The sequence below is a fragment of the Stylophora pistillata genome, chromosome 2 (assembly GCF_964205215.1).
Source record: "Stylophora pistillata chromosome 2, jaStyPist1.2, whole genome shotgun sequence".
NCBI classification, from domain to species: Eukaryota; Metazoa; Cnidaria; class Anthozoa; order Scleractinia; family Pocilloporidae; genus Stylophora; species Stylophora pistillata.
In genome coordinates this window covers 40,412,378-40,428,170 of record NC_142520.1, presented here as the reverse complement: position 1 = coordinate 40,428,170, position 15,793 = coordinate 40,412,378, and the positions used below count along the sequence as shown (strand labels likewise).

General features: G+C 39.0%; 2 protein-coding genes across 2 annotated transcripts in view; one reads left to right on the top strand and one right to left on the bottom strand.

The window, feature by feature from the left end:
- Positions 1-349: 349 nt before the first annotated feature.
- LOC148739490 (adenosine receptor A2a-like) lies at positions 350-2,646 on the bottom strand. Its single transcript, XM_088748962.1, has one exon. It carries the CDS (start codon positions 2,171-2,173, stop codon positions 1,226-1,228), a length of 948 nt encoding a protein of 315 aa, XP_088605088.1. The 5' UTR covers positions 2,174-2,646; the 3' UTR covers positions 350-1,225.
- Positions 2,647-4,981: 2,335 nt separating this feature from the next.
- Positions 4,982-15,793, top strand: part of LOC111333867 (peroxisomal acyl-coenzyme A oxidase 1) — a 15,661-nt gene continuing 4,849 nt past the window's right edge. Inside the window, exons 1-13 of the mRNA XM_088748954.1 lie at positions 4,982-5,167; positions 6,397-6,556; positions 7,094-7,154; positions 7,728-7,821; positions 8,727-8,834; positions 9,311-9,430; positions 9,994-10,115; positions 10,838-11,007; positions 12,060-12,222; positions 12,750-12,940; positions 13,490-13,648; positions 14,054-14,159; positions 15,188-15,337. Of these exons, the coding sequence (XP_088605080.1) occupies positions 5,035-5,167; positions 6,397-6,556; positions 7,094-7,154; positions 7,728-7,821; positions 8,727-8,834; positions 9,311-9,430; positions 9,994-10,115; positions 10,838-11,007; positions 12,060-12,222; positions 12,750-12,940; positions 13,490-13,648; positions 14,054-14,159; positions 15,188-15,337 (1,737 nt within the window). The 5' untranslated portion in view covers positions 4,982-5,034. The remainder of the gene's footprint in view (positions 5,168-6,396; positions 6,557-7,093; positions 7,155-7,727; positions 7,822-8,726; positions 8,835-9,310; positions 9,431-9,993; positions 10,116-10,837; positions 11,008-12,059; positions 12,223-12,749; positions 12,941-13,489; positions 13,649-14,053; positions 14,160-15,187; positions 15,338-15,793) is intronic.

Below are 15,793 nucleotides of genomic sequence, written 5' to 3'. Positions count from 1 at the left end.
GATAGTTTCAACTCTTTCACTCTAGAATTTGTCATACTAAGGTTCAATTATTTTTTTTGTTCTCAAGTGATTTTACTCCTATCATTCGACCTATGGTCATGTATGTTTGAAAGCATAATTGGAGCAGCGATGAGAATATTAAGTACCCGTTGATATCGTGTTTTTATTTAAGAATTACCGTTTTAGGTGAGGTGAAAGTGTCGGTAAAGGAGAAAAGCAGTCTTTAAGTATGAAAATCGAACTCAGGTGTCCCATGACAAACTGGTTAGCCAATTAGTTTCGAGAATTTTGTACATGTATTAATCGATAAACATAGCCATGTAGCTAAACAAGATGATATATCCTCAGGATAATGTATATGATTTTAATAGCTTCCAGATACTTTGACATTTTCAAACTAATCATGTTACGACTTCCGCACGCCAAATAGAAGGAAGCGCTAATATGCGAGAGTAAGTTAGAACAAGACGTAGCCTTTTGCAAAAATTAAGACCAGGAAAAGATTTCATTAAAGAACAATTTTTTTTTAACCTTCGAAAACCAAGGCGAACTACTGTATGATTAACATGGGTAACATACCGTCATGTATGAAAGACCTGGTAACTTTTCTAGTTCTACACTTCAAATTATCAACTACTTAGGATACCAGCTATATCAAAAAATATCCTGGTTAAGTTGCGCGCTAGGAGGTGATTCATTCCGGCATTGGCTTACTTTTATGGTTTTCGTGGTTCTGGTTGAAGATGCTTCTACACAGAGTTCGAATTGCCGTTGCATGCGTTTATCTAAACGAGGCAAGATTCCCTGAGGAAGTGTAAAGTAATCAGTTTTAAATACTCAAAAACATTAGATATTGCAATGAAATAACTTCCTTTAGCCGATTCATATCTCCTACAAGACTAACTTAGGGCTAAATATAAGCGCTAATCTAACTTAGTGCATTCCTTTTATTTCTAATTTTATCATAGCTTTATTTTTACCGCCCAAACGGGAAGATAAACATCCTTTTACTCGTATTCTCTTAAATACAACTTTATTGAAGCTCCAAATTCAAATCTACCCCTTTGTTTGGATACATCCATTAAGTGCATAAATAATGTACATAAATAATGCTGTCATTTAACTCGAAGTGGTTAGGTCTAGATCGGCGACCTCACAGAGGAAAGTTCGACCCCATGTTAAGAGCAGTGGAATGACATGGCATCCCTTTGAATTTACCATGATTCTAAGTTTCCTCATTGGGGAAACAAAAAAACTGTCTAATCCTTTGCTTCACTGCTTGTTTCATTTCTCTTATCCTCCAACAATACAAGAATGGGTTTAGAGTCGAATTTGACAACAATAGAGTTAAAGTTAGAGCCCAGGCAAAGTTAAACAATGACGTGTTCCATGCACTGATAGAAATAAAACCAACAACGAAACAAAATGGGAGGTAGCATGCAAATAATGTCATTTGAATCCACAGTGCTGAGAACACTGTCTTTTTGTATCGCGCTTTGTTCAGTTGAGTTCCTTCTGTACTCGGTTGTATTTTGTGACCTTGATCCTGGACATGTGCCTGAGAAAGGCGAAGTGTGCGATAAATTTTGGTATAGCAGAAAGTAGAGATCATCATGCATAATAACAACAATGCGCAAGCGATGCCAACAGCAGCACGAAGACTGTAAAAGACTATCGCTGCAATGCAAGTGCTGAAGACCCAAAAAGTAACAACAATGGTCTTTACTCGCCTGGCAGTTACTACCTGGTTGTATCTTAGTTCCAGTAACAGAACAAGAAGTCTGTCCACACTTATTCCGGTGATTGTCAACAGCGATACCGCGCAGAATATTGAGCCGATAGTACTAAAAAGTATTCGGGAGTATTGACAACTCTTTGAGTTCTCTGGAGACATATGGTAACCACTGTGAAGAGGAAATGAAATTAGACCCACGCCCAAATCTGTGCAAGTAAGACAACCGAGTAAAAGTTTCGAGGGTGGACGAAGGCACGACACCTTTCGGAGAGTGACGATGATAAGAAAATTTCCTATAATAGCAACTATGGATAGAGGAAGACTTATAGTTGAAACGAAAATCGTCTGAGCTGCTCCGAGACCTGAGGTGCAGAAAAACTCTGGACTTGTTGTCGTATGATTTCCATCCTTAGTTATATTCGCCATGATTTTATCCATGCGGGCTTATTTTTATATTATTTCGTAATCCAAGCTCTAGTAACACTGTTGGGGTTGTTTTACAGCAATCGGTTTCCATCGCTTCAAATTCTATTCGTCTCTTCTGAAATAAAGAAACCTACCTCTTAATACATAGGATTGTATCATGAATTAATTGACATATTCTATCCTTGTACCTGGTCAATTGTACGTTCCTGCCCCTGCCATCCCTAGTTTTTAACCGTTTTTTGGTTGATCGTGTTTGAAATCATTATCTGTACCATGGGCGGTGCCTCGCATGGGTCCTCGTGTCCCGTTCGCACCAGTCCTTTTCACCTTTCCTCCTTATCACTTTTAGTGCCTCGCATGGGTCCTCGTGTCCCGTTCGCACCAGCCCTTTTCACCTTTCCTCCTTATCACTTTAAATCACTTTGTACATATCTCCCATTTCTTTCAGGTCGTCTAATTTGCTGTATGTAATATGTGTAATGGTCAATAAAGTTGTTGGAAAAAAAAAAAAAAAAAAAAAAGACTTGTGATGGTGTAACAGTTTCTAGCTACTATTCCTTATAGTGACGACCCAAATTACTGTAAACATTTTCTGAATAAATTTTAAGAACGAATAAATAACAAGTCTCCACTGGAACTTTTGCGGATCTACAGCATCATCAAGGTTGACGAGGGTACTGTGGGTCGCGGTGAGGGCTGAAAGACTTCATCAGTTTAATTCGTTTTTTACCCGCGCAGAGACTATTATACCACTTCAAAGAGCTACTGATGGAGACATGGAACGAGCCCTCGTTTACTCAAATCGCATTAAGTTATGGGGAGGGGATGAGATTTTCGATGGGTGATTTACCCAGAAATGTTCATAAAAGCGGCAGAATCTATGGAACTTCGGAAAATGGCTCAGAACTGTAACAAACCGGTGGCCACTGTCCCCATCGCGTAAGTCAGAGGATTCTAAACTCTTACTTTGGCCAAATATAAGCGTATTACCTAACAGAGTTCGTAAAAGTGCTTCCGTAATTATCAGAGAAGTTTGTCGCATAAAACAGAAACCATATTGAACTTTACAAACACAAACCGACTGTACCTCACTAAAATAACTAACTATAAAACTCCAAATTAATTTTTTTCCGTCCTCAATTTGGGCTTTCTACTTAAACCAGAAAACCGAAGCTTCCATTCACAGTTTAAACATGATTGCAAATGTAGGTTGCACACCTAAATCTCGCGATAGAATCCATTATGAAATAGACATGATACTGACCTACCTCAGTGAGTCGAAATGACTGACGCGCATCAGATACATGACTGAATTTCCTCACATCTGTCAGCCACAAAAGAGTGAAAGATTATTTCATTGGTATGAATATGAAAATTATGTTTTATGAAACTGAATCATCCTCGTCTTTTACTCGTCGAGAAATAACTAGAAAAACGGTTATCAGCCGGTGGCGTCACCTACTGCTAACAGAAGGCCGCAAGGTGATATATAGAGAGAAATTTTCCAACTTAAATCGTTCGTAATATTATCCCCGTCTATTATATTGAGCCTCTGAAAGATGTCGCGGGTGCCTCAATGTTCATCGCGTGAAATAGACACCATAAGACATCACAAACAAAAAGCAATTTTTTTCTCTCTTGATAACTGAATGTATGACTCCAGCTAAAGATTTCTTTCCCATTCTCAAATTTTGCCTTACGGCTTGACTACAGAAAACTGAGAGTTGCTTTCATTCATACACCCCATGTGTATGTCACAAACAGGCGCAAAACCCACAAAATTCGGGAATTCAACAGAAAATCGAGAAGAAACTGACTTGTAATTCAGCTCATTGAAAACTGACTCGCATTGGAAACATAAAACGGTGCTTCGGTCTTGAGTTCCTTCAGCTGTGTAGGTTCAAAAAGAGAGAAAAAACTATACCGTAAGTATAAACACCAAGGGACAACTAGGACAAGGCCATAAATTCACATGATTGGAAAGAATAAGCACTTTTTTTCAATTTGCATTGTTTGTGTTTTGATGGAGCCGTAATGGAACAAATACCTTTTTAACTTCAGACACTAGTTTATTATTGAATTGGATTTCCCTTTCCGCTTTTACACGAAACTCTTTGAGATATTTTGGTGGCAATGATATTTTGTTACATGCATAAAAGAAAAAATGATAAGCAACAAACTTTCCCTTAAAAAAAAAAAAAAAGGAAGAAATGTCTATTTCCCGTATGTGATTATTAGTTGGACGTTAGAGAAAAACCCAAATGCCAAGCAAGCAGTAGGAGATAATCACATATGGCCTTTACACTGCTTGATTCTTAAAAACATGAAACGAAGTTTTCTCATTTTTTTGCCAATTCTAATTAATGGCCCCATACACTCGAAAAGAAAAATATTTCCAAGGTATCCAGTTCCTTACATGCAACATCTTCCTCTAACATGTTGTGTGTATTTCGCTGCAAAAAATAACAAGCAGACAATCAAACCAGAGCGAGAATATACCATTCAGCCTTTTCCCACAAAAACCAACACTCCCAGCCTTCTATTGCAAGCCATTAATGAGCTATTCATGGAAAGCTAATGACATGATAAAAACAATTATAAAATGGGATGTTAGAGTCGGCTTTTTAAAACAACTCTCTGGGTTATGAACTGAGAGTTATGAGTTCCTTTTCATAAATGAACAACGAAAACAAAATTAATTAAGATTTTTTATCTTTTTAGAATTTTTAGCTAATCGAAATTAAATGATAATCACCGAAACAAATTGAACATTTTAGGGTGACCGAGGGAGACTGGACCCGTCAGCTCTACAGCCCTTACGTAACTATGCACAGTAATTTAGTATCTCTGGTTGAACGTATGTGCTCTGTATCATGACGAAGCCATCGTCAAGTAGAATAAATCCCGATTTAGCCCGTGAACGAGGAAAAGCATCTTTTGACACAACGGAACTAACGTACTTGCTTCATGGAGGCCGAGAGAAAACAGAGCGTAAGAAATTCCTAGGTAAGAATATCGAGAGGTAGTTGAAGATCGGCAAATAGTTTCAGATGGCATTCGGATAAATAAACTATGCGAATTCATCCAATCGTGCAATTGGGAAGAATATAGCAAACGCATCTGTATCGAACGCGATCAAATGCAAGATGCATCGTTCGAAAGGAAATTGACACTTTAGTTCGAGAAATGTCACAAGAACCGAGACCCTTGCATCCATAGTATGTATGTTGGACCTTATACCAGACACTCTCGCGTGACACATAACCTACTGCCTATTCGACATCCAGACTAAGGGCTCGAGATTTTTATCCCGTGATAACTTTGGAATAGGGAGGAATCGAGAGCGGATTTAAGTTTTACTGTTTGGGTGTAAATCCTTTAAGGCTCGTGGTTTTATTGTATGTTGTTTTCAATTGCCCACTGTTCAGTTAGACTACTCTCTGTACTCAATATCTGTCACAGAATAAATGGTGTAGCCAATCAGATTACAGCTTTTGTGGTGGAAGGAAAGTAGATCTAACTTGTCAAATTACTCTGTCTGCATTCAACTTGATTTTAATCTGCAAAAATAGCTTGAATAAGGGATTTTTGGTAGGTATATTGTATTGTAAGTATTATTGTCAACGGAAACTGGGATGAGGTGCTGTACAATAAGTTTGTTGACTTTTTCAGTTGAATTTACACTAAATTCTATTGTTGCACTAAAATGGTAGCTGGAACTGCTGGGGTGACTTTCCTCTCCTGTGTGGTGACCCTAGGACATGTTTGAACCCTTATACAGGAGGAAGTCAAAATAGGGGATACAATCTGTTTTAAAGTGCGCCTAAATACATTCCTGTGAGGAATGTATGAAGCACGATACCCTCTTGCAAATTTTGTATGTTGCTACATCCTCCTATAACACACTTAGTCGGCATATTTTCAGACAATATCGACTACAACCTTCCCAAACAAGTGAAAATGTGTGAAATGCAGACTTTCATGTTCTCGATTTGATGTCACATTACCCGCTAGAACCATTCCTCTTTAAACTCAGTCGTGAGCCAAGATGGTGGCCAATTTTCCATATTTTGACTGGGCACAGAAAATTGAAGATTTGAACAAATAAAAAATTTTTGCACAGAAACACTCCAAAAAATAGGCTTATTTCGTTAAGCGAAAAAAAATTCTGGGGTTTAGGTGCACTTTAACATTTATGGTTTTTGTTATCAAATTCCATTTATTTTCCCTTAAAGAGTTATTAGTTGAGAAGGATCCTGTGTTTAACAAAGAAGATGCATACATTCTGGACCGCAGGCGTGCTTACGAGAGAGGTTTAGAGAAAGGCTTAAGAATGGTGGAGCTAATAAAAGAACATCAGATAACTGATCCTTATGAACAGCACATTTTAAGAAGGTATAGATTGTGTATTTTAAACAAAGGAGGAAGTCTGACATGACCATCATTGCTTTATAAAAGGCATGAACATTACTGATAAATACTGTTGGCCACAGTCACTTGATATCTGCCACTAATTGATGAGTCCAGTCATGGTTTGTTCCCAAGTGCGGGGTCCTCCTCAATCAGAAGCAGACTTAATGAGCATAATTGCAGGGGTAAACAGAAATCATAAGCAACTTTCAGGCAAACCAAGATAACAGAGCTCTTAGCTGACTAATAATTACAACATACTTTGTTTTTAGCCAAGTCAAATCTTTAGTAACAGATGGGGGCAAAATTTAGCTACTCTTGAATAACAGGATTGTCACCAATTTCAAAACTTTTTGACATGACTGTTTAAAAGAGATCGTGAAAACGCACTGTGTTTCGAAAAGTACTTGAATTCCTTGTGCACAAGTGGCTTAAAAAGTTTGTGACTGCTGTACAAAATTACAATATTGTAAATCATGATGTGATATGTGCAAAATTACTGGGTGTCAACTCTTTCCCCAGGATCACTCAAACCCTGCTGCCATACAATTTGCATAAAGGGATGTTCATTCCTACCTTAAAGGTACTCTCAAATTGTTCATATTTGTTGATAAAAGCACTAATTGTTTCCAAAAATAGATACCTTTCTGAATTAGTTCAATGTTTAGTGTGCGTAGTTCTGTAGCACTCTTAAACATTTTAAGTTCAGAAACTCAGTCAGAAATAGATAAAAATAAAAAAAGGTCAGCTAAGAAACTCAAATGTTTCATTATGTTGCAAAGAGAATAATACAACCTTCTTTCCAATAGACCAAGTATATTTTATCTCAAATTTTTATAGAGCACACCTGTAATGACAGGTGCATTTTCTGTGGAACCTGCTTCATGCATCCCTGGTTAATTGTTAAAAAACCTGGTATGAACAGGGGTGTAACCAGGATTTTTTAAAGGGGGGGTCAAACTGTGTCAAAGAGAGGGTACCCACTAGATTGACATTTGGACCTCCACGCAGTGTTTTATAGTGTGACTAAAAATGCTTACAAAAGGGTGGGGTCACTGGTACCTCAGGACCCCCCCCCCCCCCCGTACCCTAATAGTGCCCCTGATGAACTGACTGATTAAATGTTAAAAGTACAATCTTTCCTCTGTCAATAAAGGGACAGGGAACTAAAGAACAAAAAGCCAAATGGCTGCCTCTTGCAGAGTCCTTACAGATAATAGGAACATATGCCCAGACTGAAATCGGCCATGGTGAGTATGAACAGCAGTGTTAACCCTTCAACCTCTTAAGGGTGACCAGCATCTAATTTCTCCATACTGCAGTATTACCTCTGAATCACACTAAGGTCACGAGAATAAAGGAAATGATCATTAATTAAAAAAGCTCTTGATTGTTTAACAAATTTTCCTTGTCAGCACCTAAGGAAATGTAGAAAGCACAATATGGAGAATTAATGCATACTGATGTTAGGGTGTAGAGGGTAAGTTACAGTTGACTTATCCACATTTTTCAGTGGACTTCTGTCAGGGCTCCAATAATGAACCAGGGGGGAGTAATGGCACAGTGGTGAGAGCACTCACCTCCCACCACTATGGCCCGAGTTCAACTCCCAGACCTGGTGTCACATGGGTCGAGTTTGTTGTTGATTCTCATCCTTGCTCCAAGGGTTTTTCTCCGTGTCCTTTGGTTTTCCTCCCTCTGCAAAAGCCAACATTCCAAATTCGAATTTGACCTAGAGTGGAGTGTTTTTAACATAAGCCACTGGCTCGGAAGATTGGGCAATCGCTTCTTACATTATTTGCCTTTAAATAACTTGTTTATTTTTTTATTTAATTATTATTAATAACCATGCCTGAACAGTTGTCAATGTCTGTATTACAGGAAATATTGAAAATGTTACTCTTTTGGAAGAGAAACTTAATTGTCTCTATTTTGTACATTTAAAAATAAACCAATACTAGCTGGTACATTTAAAGCTAGCACATTTAAAAATAAACCAATACTAGCTGGCCAATAAGCAATTGGGAGACCATTGAGTAGGGAGACCATTGAGTAATAACTCTCATCAACATTTCCCGTGTTTGCCCAAATAATTGCTAAGTATTTGAAATTTAGTCATTTTGTAAATTATCTTGTGTAAAAATTTTATTTTCAGGAACTTTTGTGCGTGGCTTGGAAACAACAGCAACGTACGATAAGACCACACAGGAGTTTGTTATTCACTCTCCGACTCATTCAGCGTGTAAATGGTGGCCTGGAAATCGTATGTTCGTAATTATGTTGTGAATAGATGCATTTTAAAGATTGGGTAAAAAAAAATTACTGCTATTAAAACAATCCACATCTCCCTCAAGTATTGAGCGGGGAGTTTTAGGCGAGAAGAGATTGGGACGAGAGAGGGTTTTTCTCGACGTAGCTTGTTTTCGTTCAATAGCCAGTGCTCCAGTGACCTTACGTAAAAAAAAATGAAGGGAATTTACCCCTGCAGATTTATTAGTGCGGATAAGTTTATCACTTGAACTCTTTACTAATCTGCATCTTATGCTATAATATTAAAATGTTGTCAGTTATGTGTTTGCCTTTTCTCCATGGTCGAGTGAGCCGTGTGAAAAAAAAAAGAAGAGTAATTTACCCCTGAAGCTTTAAAAGTGCGTATAACAGTATCGCCTAAACTCTGTCCTATATTTATTTTATGCTACCATATTACCATTCTAAAGTATTGATTTAAACGTTTTCTAGTGGGAAAAACTTCTAATTTTGCCACTGTACCCGCAAGGCTAATTGTCGACGGAACTGATCATGGAATTCAGATGTTTCTTGTTCAGTTACGAGATCTAGAGACTCACCAACCTTTGCCAGGTAAGACATCTTTGCAAGAGAGGAAGCAAAATAAGAAAAGATAAAAATGCACACACACATACACACCACACCCCTCTAAATTTATGACAAAAAGAACCTAGCGGTTTTTTAGCACAAATACACAAGTATGAGATGTAAACGCAATAACAGGAGAACAGCGAATTATTTTTTTCTTTTTCTTGACTGTATTTAGGTTTGTTTTCGCGTCCGGTAGCAAATTCGTTTTTTTACCTGCGTTTGCGTTTGCATTTGCATTTGTATTTGAGCTGTATTTGCGTCGTAACGTTACTATGTTTCAGCCAATGGTGTAGCTCCATTTTTATGCAGATAAAACACCCACAACAGACAATTTCTCCTTTCGCTTTGACGAAGGGCTAATGCTCGAAACGCCAGCTTTTGAAACTCGTTACCGAGGCCAATTTACATTTCCAACGCAGTTGATACCCCCCTCGCCCACTGGCACAGCACCAGAGTTTCTGTAGAAACTCCGACAAATTCTACAATCTGTTTGGTGTAGGATGATTAATCAGGTAACAGCCTTTTTACTTTCCTAAAATATCCAGGCATCACGATAGGAGACATTGGAGCCAAGTTTTCAATGTCTTTCAACGGGAGTGACAATGGATATCTAATGTTTGACCATGTTCGCATTCCACTAGACCAGATGCTGATGGGTCTTGCCAAGGTAACTTGGAATGGGTCACTGTGCTTTCATAGATGACGAAACGTTAGGGGGTGTGGAACTTTTTGTGGCTGCACACAGTTAACGGACATCCGTGTAGCAATTTTCAGAGTGCTCAAAAGCAAGCTTTCTCTTATCACAGTCAAAGGTTTTTTTCTTTTTTTTTTTTTTTTTTTTGCATATGTTTTTAGCTCTTAATTACCAGTATCTGATTGCAAATTCCTCCCTCTAGCTGCTACACATTTCCTTGTACGTTAGTTACGAGAATTTGGTATAACTTGTGCTTGATAATTTTGAGTATTTTCATCACCTTCTTGCTGAATATTGTATAGACGTTATAGGGAGAAGTTACAGGTTAATCGGTGTCCCAGGTCCAGGTCCTCCGCCCTGCCACTCACTGTATTTGATCTCGGTTGCCCCTAATTCAACTCCTCGGCTTCGCTCTGTAAATAGCCCACTAGTCTGCCTCCTGCTAGTTAGCACTTAGTTATTCTACATTGTGGCTGAAAAGCCCCTAAGGGGGAGCTTTAATTTACTTATTTATTGTTATTATTATTATTATTATTATTATTATTATTATTATTATTATTATTATTATTATCACCAATCGACTAACCTTGCAATTTTCTTTGTTCAGTTATTGTGCCTTCCTCTCTAAATCTACTTAGATTTGACTTAGTTAAACTCCACTGTACATATATTACTTTCCTATCATTAACCAACAGTTGTCCCCGGATGGAACCTTCACGAAGCCAGCCAACTCCAAACTGTTGTACGGTACCATGAGTTATACGCGGGTAGCCATCGTTGGCGACTCATTCTGGGGGTTATCACAAGCAATCACCATCGCCACGCGTTACAGTGCTGTGCGACGTCAGGGTCACCTAAAACCAGGGTATGGGCGTATATCGTATTTCCTCGAACAAGCGCCCAGGTGCTTATTTGAAATTTCGGCCAAAAGGGGGGGAGGGGGGGGGGACGGGGGAGCTTAATGGAAGGAGGGTACTAAAAGGCCGTTTACACGGCAGAAAAATCGGGTACGGACGTGTCAAAAAAGGAGTACGGACCTCACATTTTTGCCCGTGTAAACAATCCGTACCATGTTTTGGGGGGTGGGTGCGGACCCGTGTTTTTTCTGGTTTGGGAGCCATAGACGTCTATACCCATAACTCAGCATCAAGCGTCGCCATTTTGTTTACAAGAATTACGCATGTTCGATAACAGCACACAGCTGTACCAAATACTGTAGTCCCATGCAAGAAATTGGTCCGGTCCCCCTAAAACTGCAGTATAAACGCAACCTTGCTAACTTGGTCCTTATGCCTCTTTTTGTCTGACCTGTAATAAAACATCGTCCGTGTAAACGGCTAAAATTATGCGGTCCGTACTACTTTTTTGACACGTCCGTTCCCGATTTTTCTGCCGTGTGAACGGCCTTTAAATTAATCAAGGGGGCACTTATTGATTAAGGTCAATAATAGGACAAAAAATCAAAAGAACAGATAACACTCGCAAGGGAACTCTGCAAGCACATGGAAAAAGAAATTACTAGAACGGAAAAGATACTATTCTCCTGCTCTGAATCCGCAGTAACTGAAGCTTAAAAGTAATAAGTGAAGTTACAATACAAACAGAATATGGCGGCGTTTTTTATGGTATAAGCAGATTTTTAGCACACTTGAATCAGATAACTGTTCTGCACAGGCACTTTAGACTCTAAACGATTTTCTAGAGAACTATTTTAAGGCCATCGATACAATGATTTCGGCCACCGACAGCTCAAGACAACTGTACTTTAATTTACGAACAAGTTTGGACCTTTTTTTTTTTTTTTTTGTATGTTTGTTTGTTTGTTTTTTTTGACGAAGTGCAGTTCAACCAAGTGTTGGTGAAATACTAGGAAAGACCCAAGTGATTCACCTCAAGTTATTTTTAATCTTTCAATAGTGAACCCGAAGCCCAGATTATCGACTACAAGACACAGCAATACAAACTGTTACCCGGTCTGGCTCTGGCCTATGCCACAAAATTCGCGTTTGATTATGTGTGGAGATCTTTTCAAGAACGTGAAAGGAAAATTGCAGCGGGAGACTTGTCTATGTTGCCAGAGGTACATTAACCCCTTTCATGTTTCTAGTATTGGAACATTGGTTCAAATAGTTTACCTCGTGAATAGCATTTTTGTTTTTGTTTTTTTTTCGTTTGTCATTTGCATCCGTCGCTCATAATGCTCTTAACGATTGTAGCATTTGCGATCGTTGAATATGAGATCTTAAAAAGCCGATGAGAGACGTAGCCCGCCATAGTTGGTTAGAGCTATCTCATTTACGACAAGCGCGAATGGAATGGTAGTTTTACTAAAACTCACCCAAGAACTTACCAAAAACAAAATGCGACGCACATTGCGAAAAAAGGGTGCATTGTTTATGCCGTGAAAATGGTTCATGGTATATGAGTTGAGATACTTTGGGTCGTAAACCACTCAGAATTCATGAATTGCAATATACAAAAGCTAACTCTACCAAACAGAGGATGTCGTGTGGCAATCGTCACGTAGATTTTTTTCCTTTTGCAACAAACTTGGCCTGAGTTTGCCTCGAGTTTATTTTTTCGGCTTTTTTTTTTCCTTATTTGCAGAGCCATGCTATCACCAGTGGTCTCAAGGCGTTTTCGACCTCAACAGCCATGCGTCATGCAGAGACGTGCCGACTGGCTTGTGGTGGACATGGCTACTTACTGTACAGCGGTCTTCCCGAGTTGTATACATTGATGAATGCTGCTTGCACTTACGAGGGAGATAATGACGTTCTTTTCCTGCAAGTGGCTAGGTACGCCTGCGCATATTATCGCGTTACCTGATTGGATAGACGGTCGCCTCAAGTTCCGTCGCCTCCAAGTGAAGTTCCGTCGCTCCTAAGTATGGTTGTATCACCCCCAACTTGAAGTTGCGTCGCCCTTAACTTTTGACTTAAGATTTGATAAAAGTTTTAAACGTATTTTGACGGAATTTTAAAATGCTTGGAGGTTCGACGGCCCGAATATCAAAATTCGACGAACGTAATGTTTCGACTGCTTAATAACTTGGCAAAAACATCCCTCCCTCCCTCCCCCCCCCCCTTTTCCCTGTGCGAAGGATGATTGGGATTGCGAAGTTACTCTTAGTTAGAAAGTTAACAATTTGATCTCATGTACTGTCCTGCCGTGTCTTAGTCTCAAGAGTTTTTCTGAATTAAAATTTGATGTGGTTTTTTACGTTTATTTGCATGCTTTCCAACGTTTTCCCCGTGATCTTTCATGTTTTCAGCACCTGGCGTTGGTTGAATTCTTTCTCGCGCTGTACAACTGAATAAATTTGCTGTGCTTCAATTTTGTTACAGGTATCTAGTAAAAATCGCCTCACAAGCTCAACAGGGAAAGCCTCTTCCTTTGTCACTTAAATATTTGTCACGAAAAAGTGATCAGTGTCCAGTAATAGACGGAGAGGGATTTTTGGAGTCTGGAGTGCAAAGAACAATTTACCAGGACAGGACCAGCAGGTGGGAAACTTTAACTGCCCTTATCCCTTCACAAAAAATTGGGAAGCCTGTAAAAAGGCTCAACTACCAGGGGTCGACACTAACTTTTCAAACTTTTTACCAGCCAAGTGGTAAGTGACAACTTAAATCTTACAACAGTTTCAGTTTGTTTACTAGCCAAACTGGTTGGTGGAAATCGAAACCACTAGCCAAAACTGAATTTGTACTAGTTTGTGGCTAGTTGGCTACCGTTAGTGTCGAGTCCTGACTACACTTGAAAGCCGTTTGGTGGCAATCCCGCGCGATACTCCAAAATTTTCGCTTTTTCAAACTTAAGTGACCTTGTAGCTTGAATGGTAAGCATTCCATAAAGGAAGAGAAATGAGCTGTCAAAACGTAATTTAACGTTTCTTCGCGTTCCTTCAGCGAGGTGAGGGCTGTTGCAGGAAAGCTTCAAATAAAAATATCATCGGGAATGGACTCTGCTGATGCTTGGAATGAGCTGTCTGTAGACTTATTACGTTGTGCTAAGGTAAGGTGGGAGGCAGGGTGAACATAAAACCAGCTGAATTGTTGAGAAATGTTCAGTTGATTGATTCTCAAAAGTAATCCAAGCTTTTAAGTAGTTTTTCTCTTTAAATCGCGCGCCAGTAAACCAATAAGCAGCGAAATTGGCCCAATCATGACAATCTTGCACTCGTGCCTTTTCATCTTTCACGGGCCCTTTCCATTGTTTTCCTTTTTTGTTGGCTCTTACGATTTATTACGTCATCTTTTGTCGGTGGATTGGGCATTGCGTTTTTCCCCCGCTTTTGACCAATCGAGAAGTCTTGAGTTCTGATCGGTTCTCCTGGATATTTTCCTTTTTCGGATTGAGCGTTATGATTCCGCGATCTTATTTGGTAGTGGGCGGAGAAATCAAATTGGGGTGTGTACAGCTTTTGTATGACTAAGGCCTAGTTTACACGTCGCGCTACAGTCGAATTTAATTCAGACGAATTTAATGGAATTAAATTCGTCGTTCCGTCGACATAAATCGTGGCGTGGTTTTATGCGTCGAAATCAATAGGGTCGAATTTAATTCTCTTCCCAAATGCAGTGTCTCTGGTCAGAGGTGTCACTCGAAAAGCTCGCCCCGGGTCGCTGCGGACTCGCCAAAATAAATTAAGAAAATGTATGCATTTCATTCGACGCGACGCTAGTGAAGACGCGTTATCGATATTTTATCCGTCTTACCAAGACGGATAAAACGTCTAGGACGAATTTGATTTACCAGACGAATTTAATTCGTTTTAGACGTCGCGCTATCGTTGAATTTAATTGCTTGTGGGACCTTGCCTTAAATTCGTCTGAATTAAATTCGACTGTAAAGCGACGTATAAACTAGGCCTAAGATGAATGGAGATTTACGCGGACGTTTGAAAGTAATATGCCTCTAATGAAGATGTCTCAGTTAGACTTAAACTATTATGATATATATATATATATATATTTTTTTTTTTTTGCGTTGTCTCAGTTAGACTTGAATTATTAATATTTTTTTTATTTGCGTTGATTTAGGGCTATAGTCACTGCGTAATGGTTTCGTATTTATTGGATTCAATGGAGAACCTATCTGGTGTTAGTTCAAGTTTACGCAGAGTGCTGAAATGTCTGGCAGATTTGTTTGTTCTCTGGGGTATTGCTGAAGACTCAGGCAGTTTTCTGGAGGTAATAAACGATTTTGTCGATGATCGAAAACTTCCTATGCAAGAGCGATAGCGTTCTGAAGCTGGTAATTGAAATGATTTTAACACGAATTTAACCCCTGACATCAACAGAGAAGCTCCTACCGGACCTTCATACCGTCTGCCAAACACACAAAAAGCAGGCGAACAACCAAAGTTTCTGTGTAGCTTTAATTATTTAAAACTGGATCATTGGATAATGCAATTCAAGACTTTTTATTGGCTTAGCCATTATGGTATATGAACCAATATACCATAATCTACAAATATGGTAAGCGTACGCGTCAGCAGAAAATCAAAAGGGAGCTAAAAAATTCGGTTTCTTCTTACAAAATAATAATTTCTTGGTGGCGTTTTTAATAAAACAATTATTCCATTCGCGCTCGTTGGATATGAGATGATTATAGCCAACGAGGCGCGTAGCGCCTCGTTGGCTATT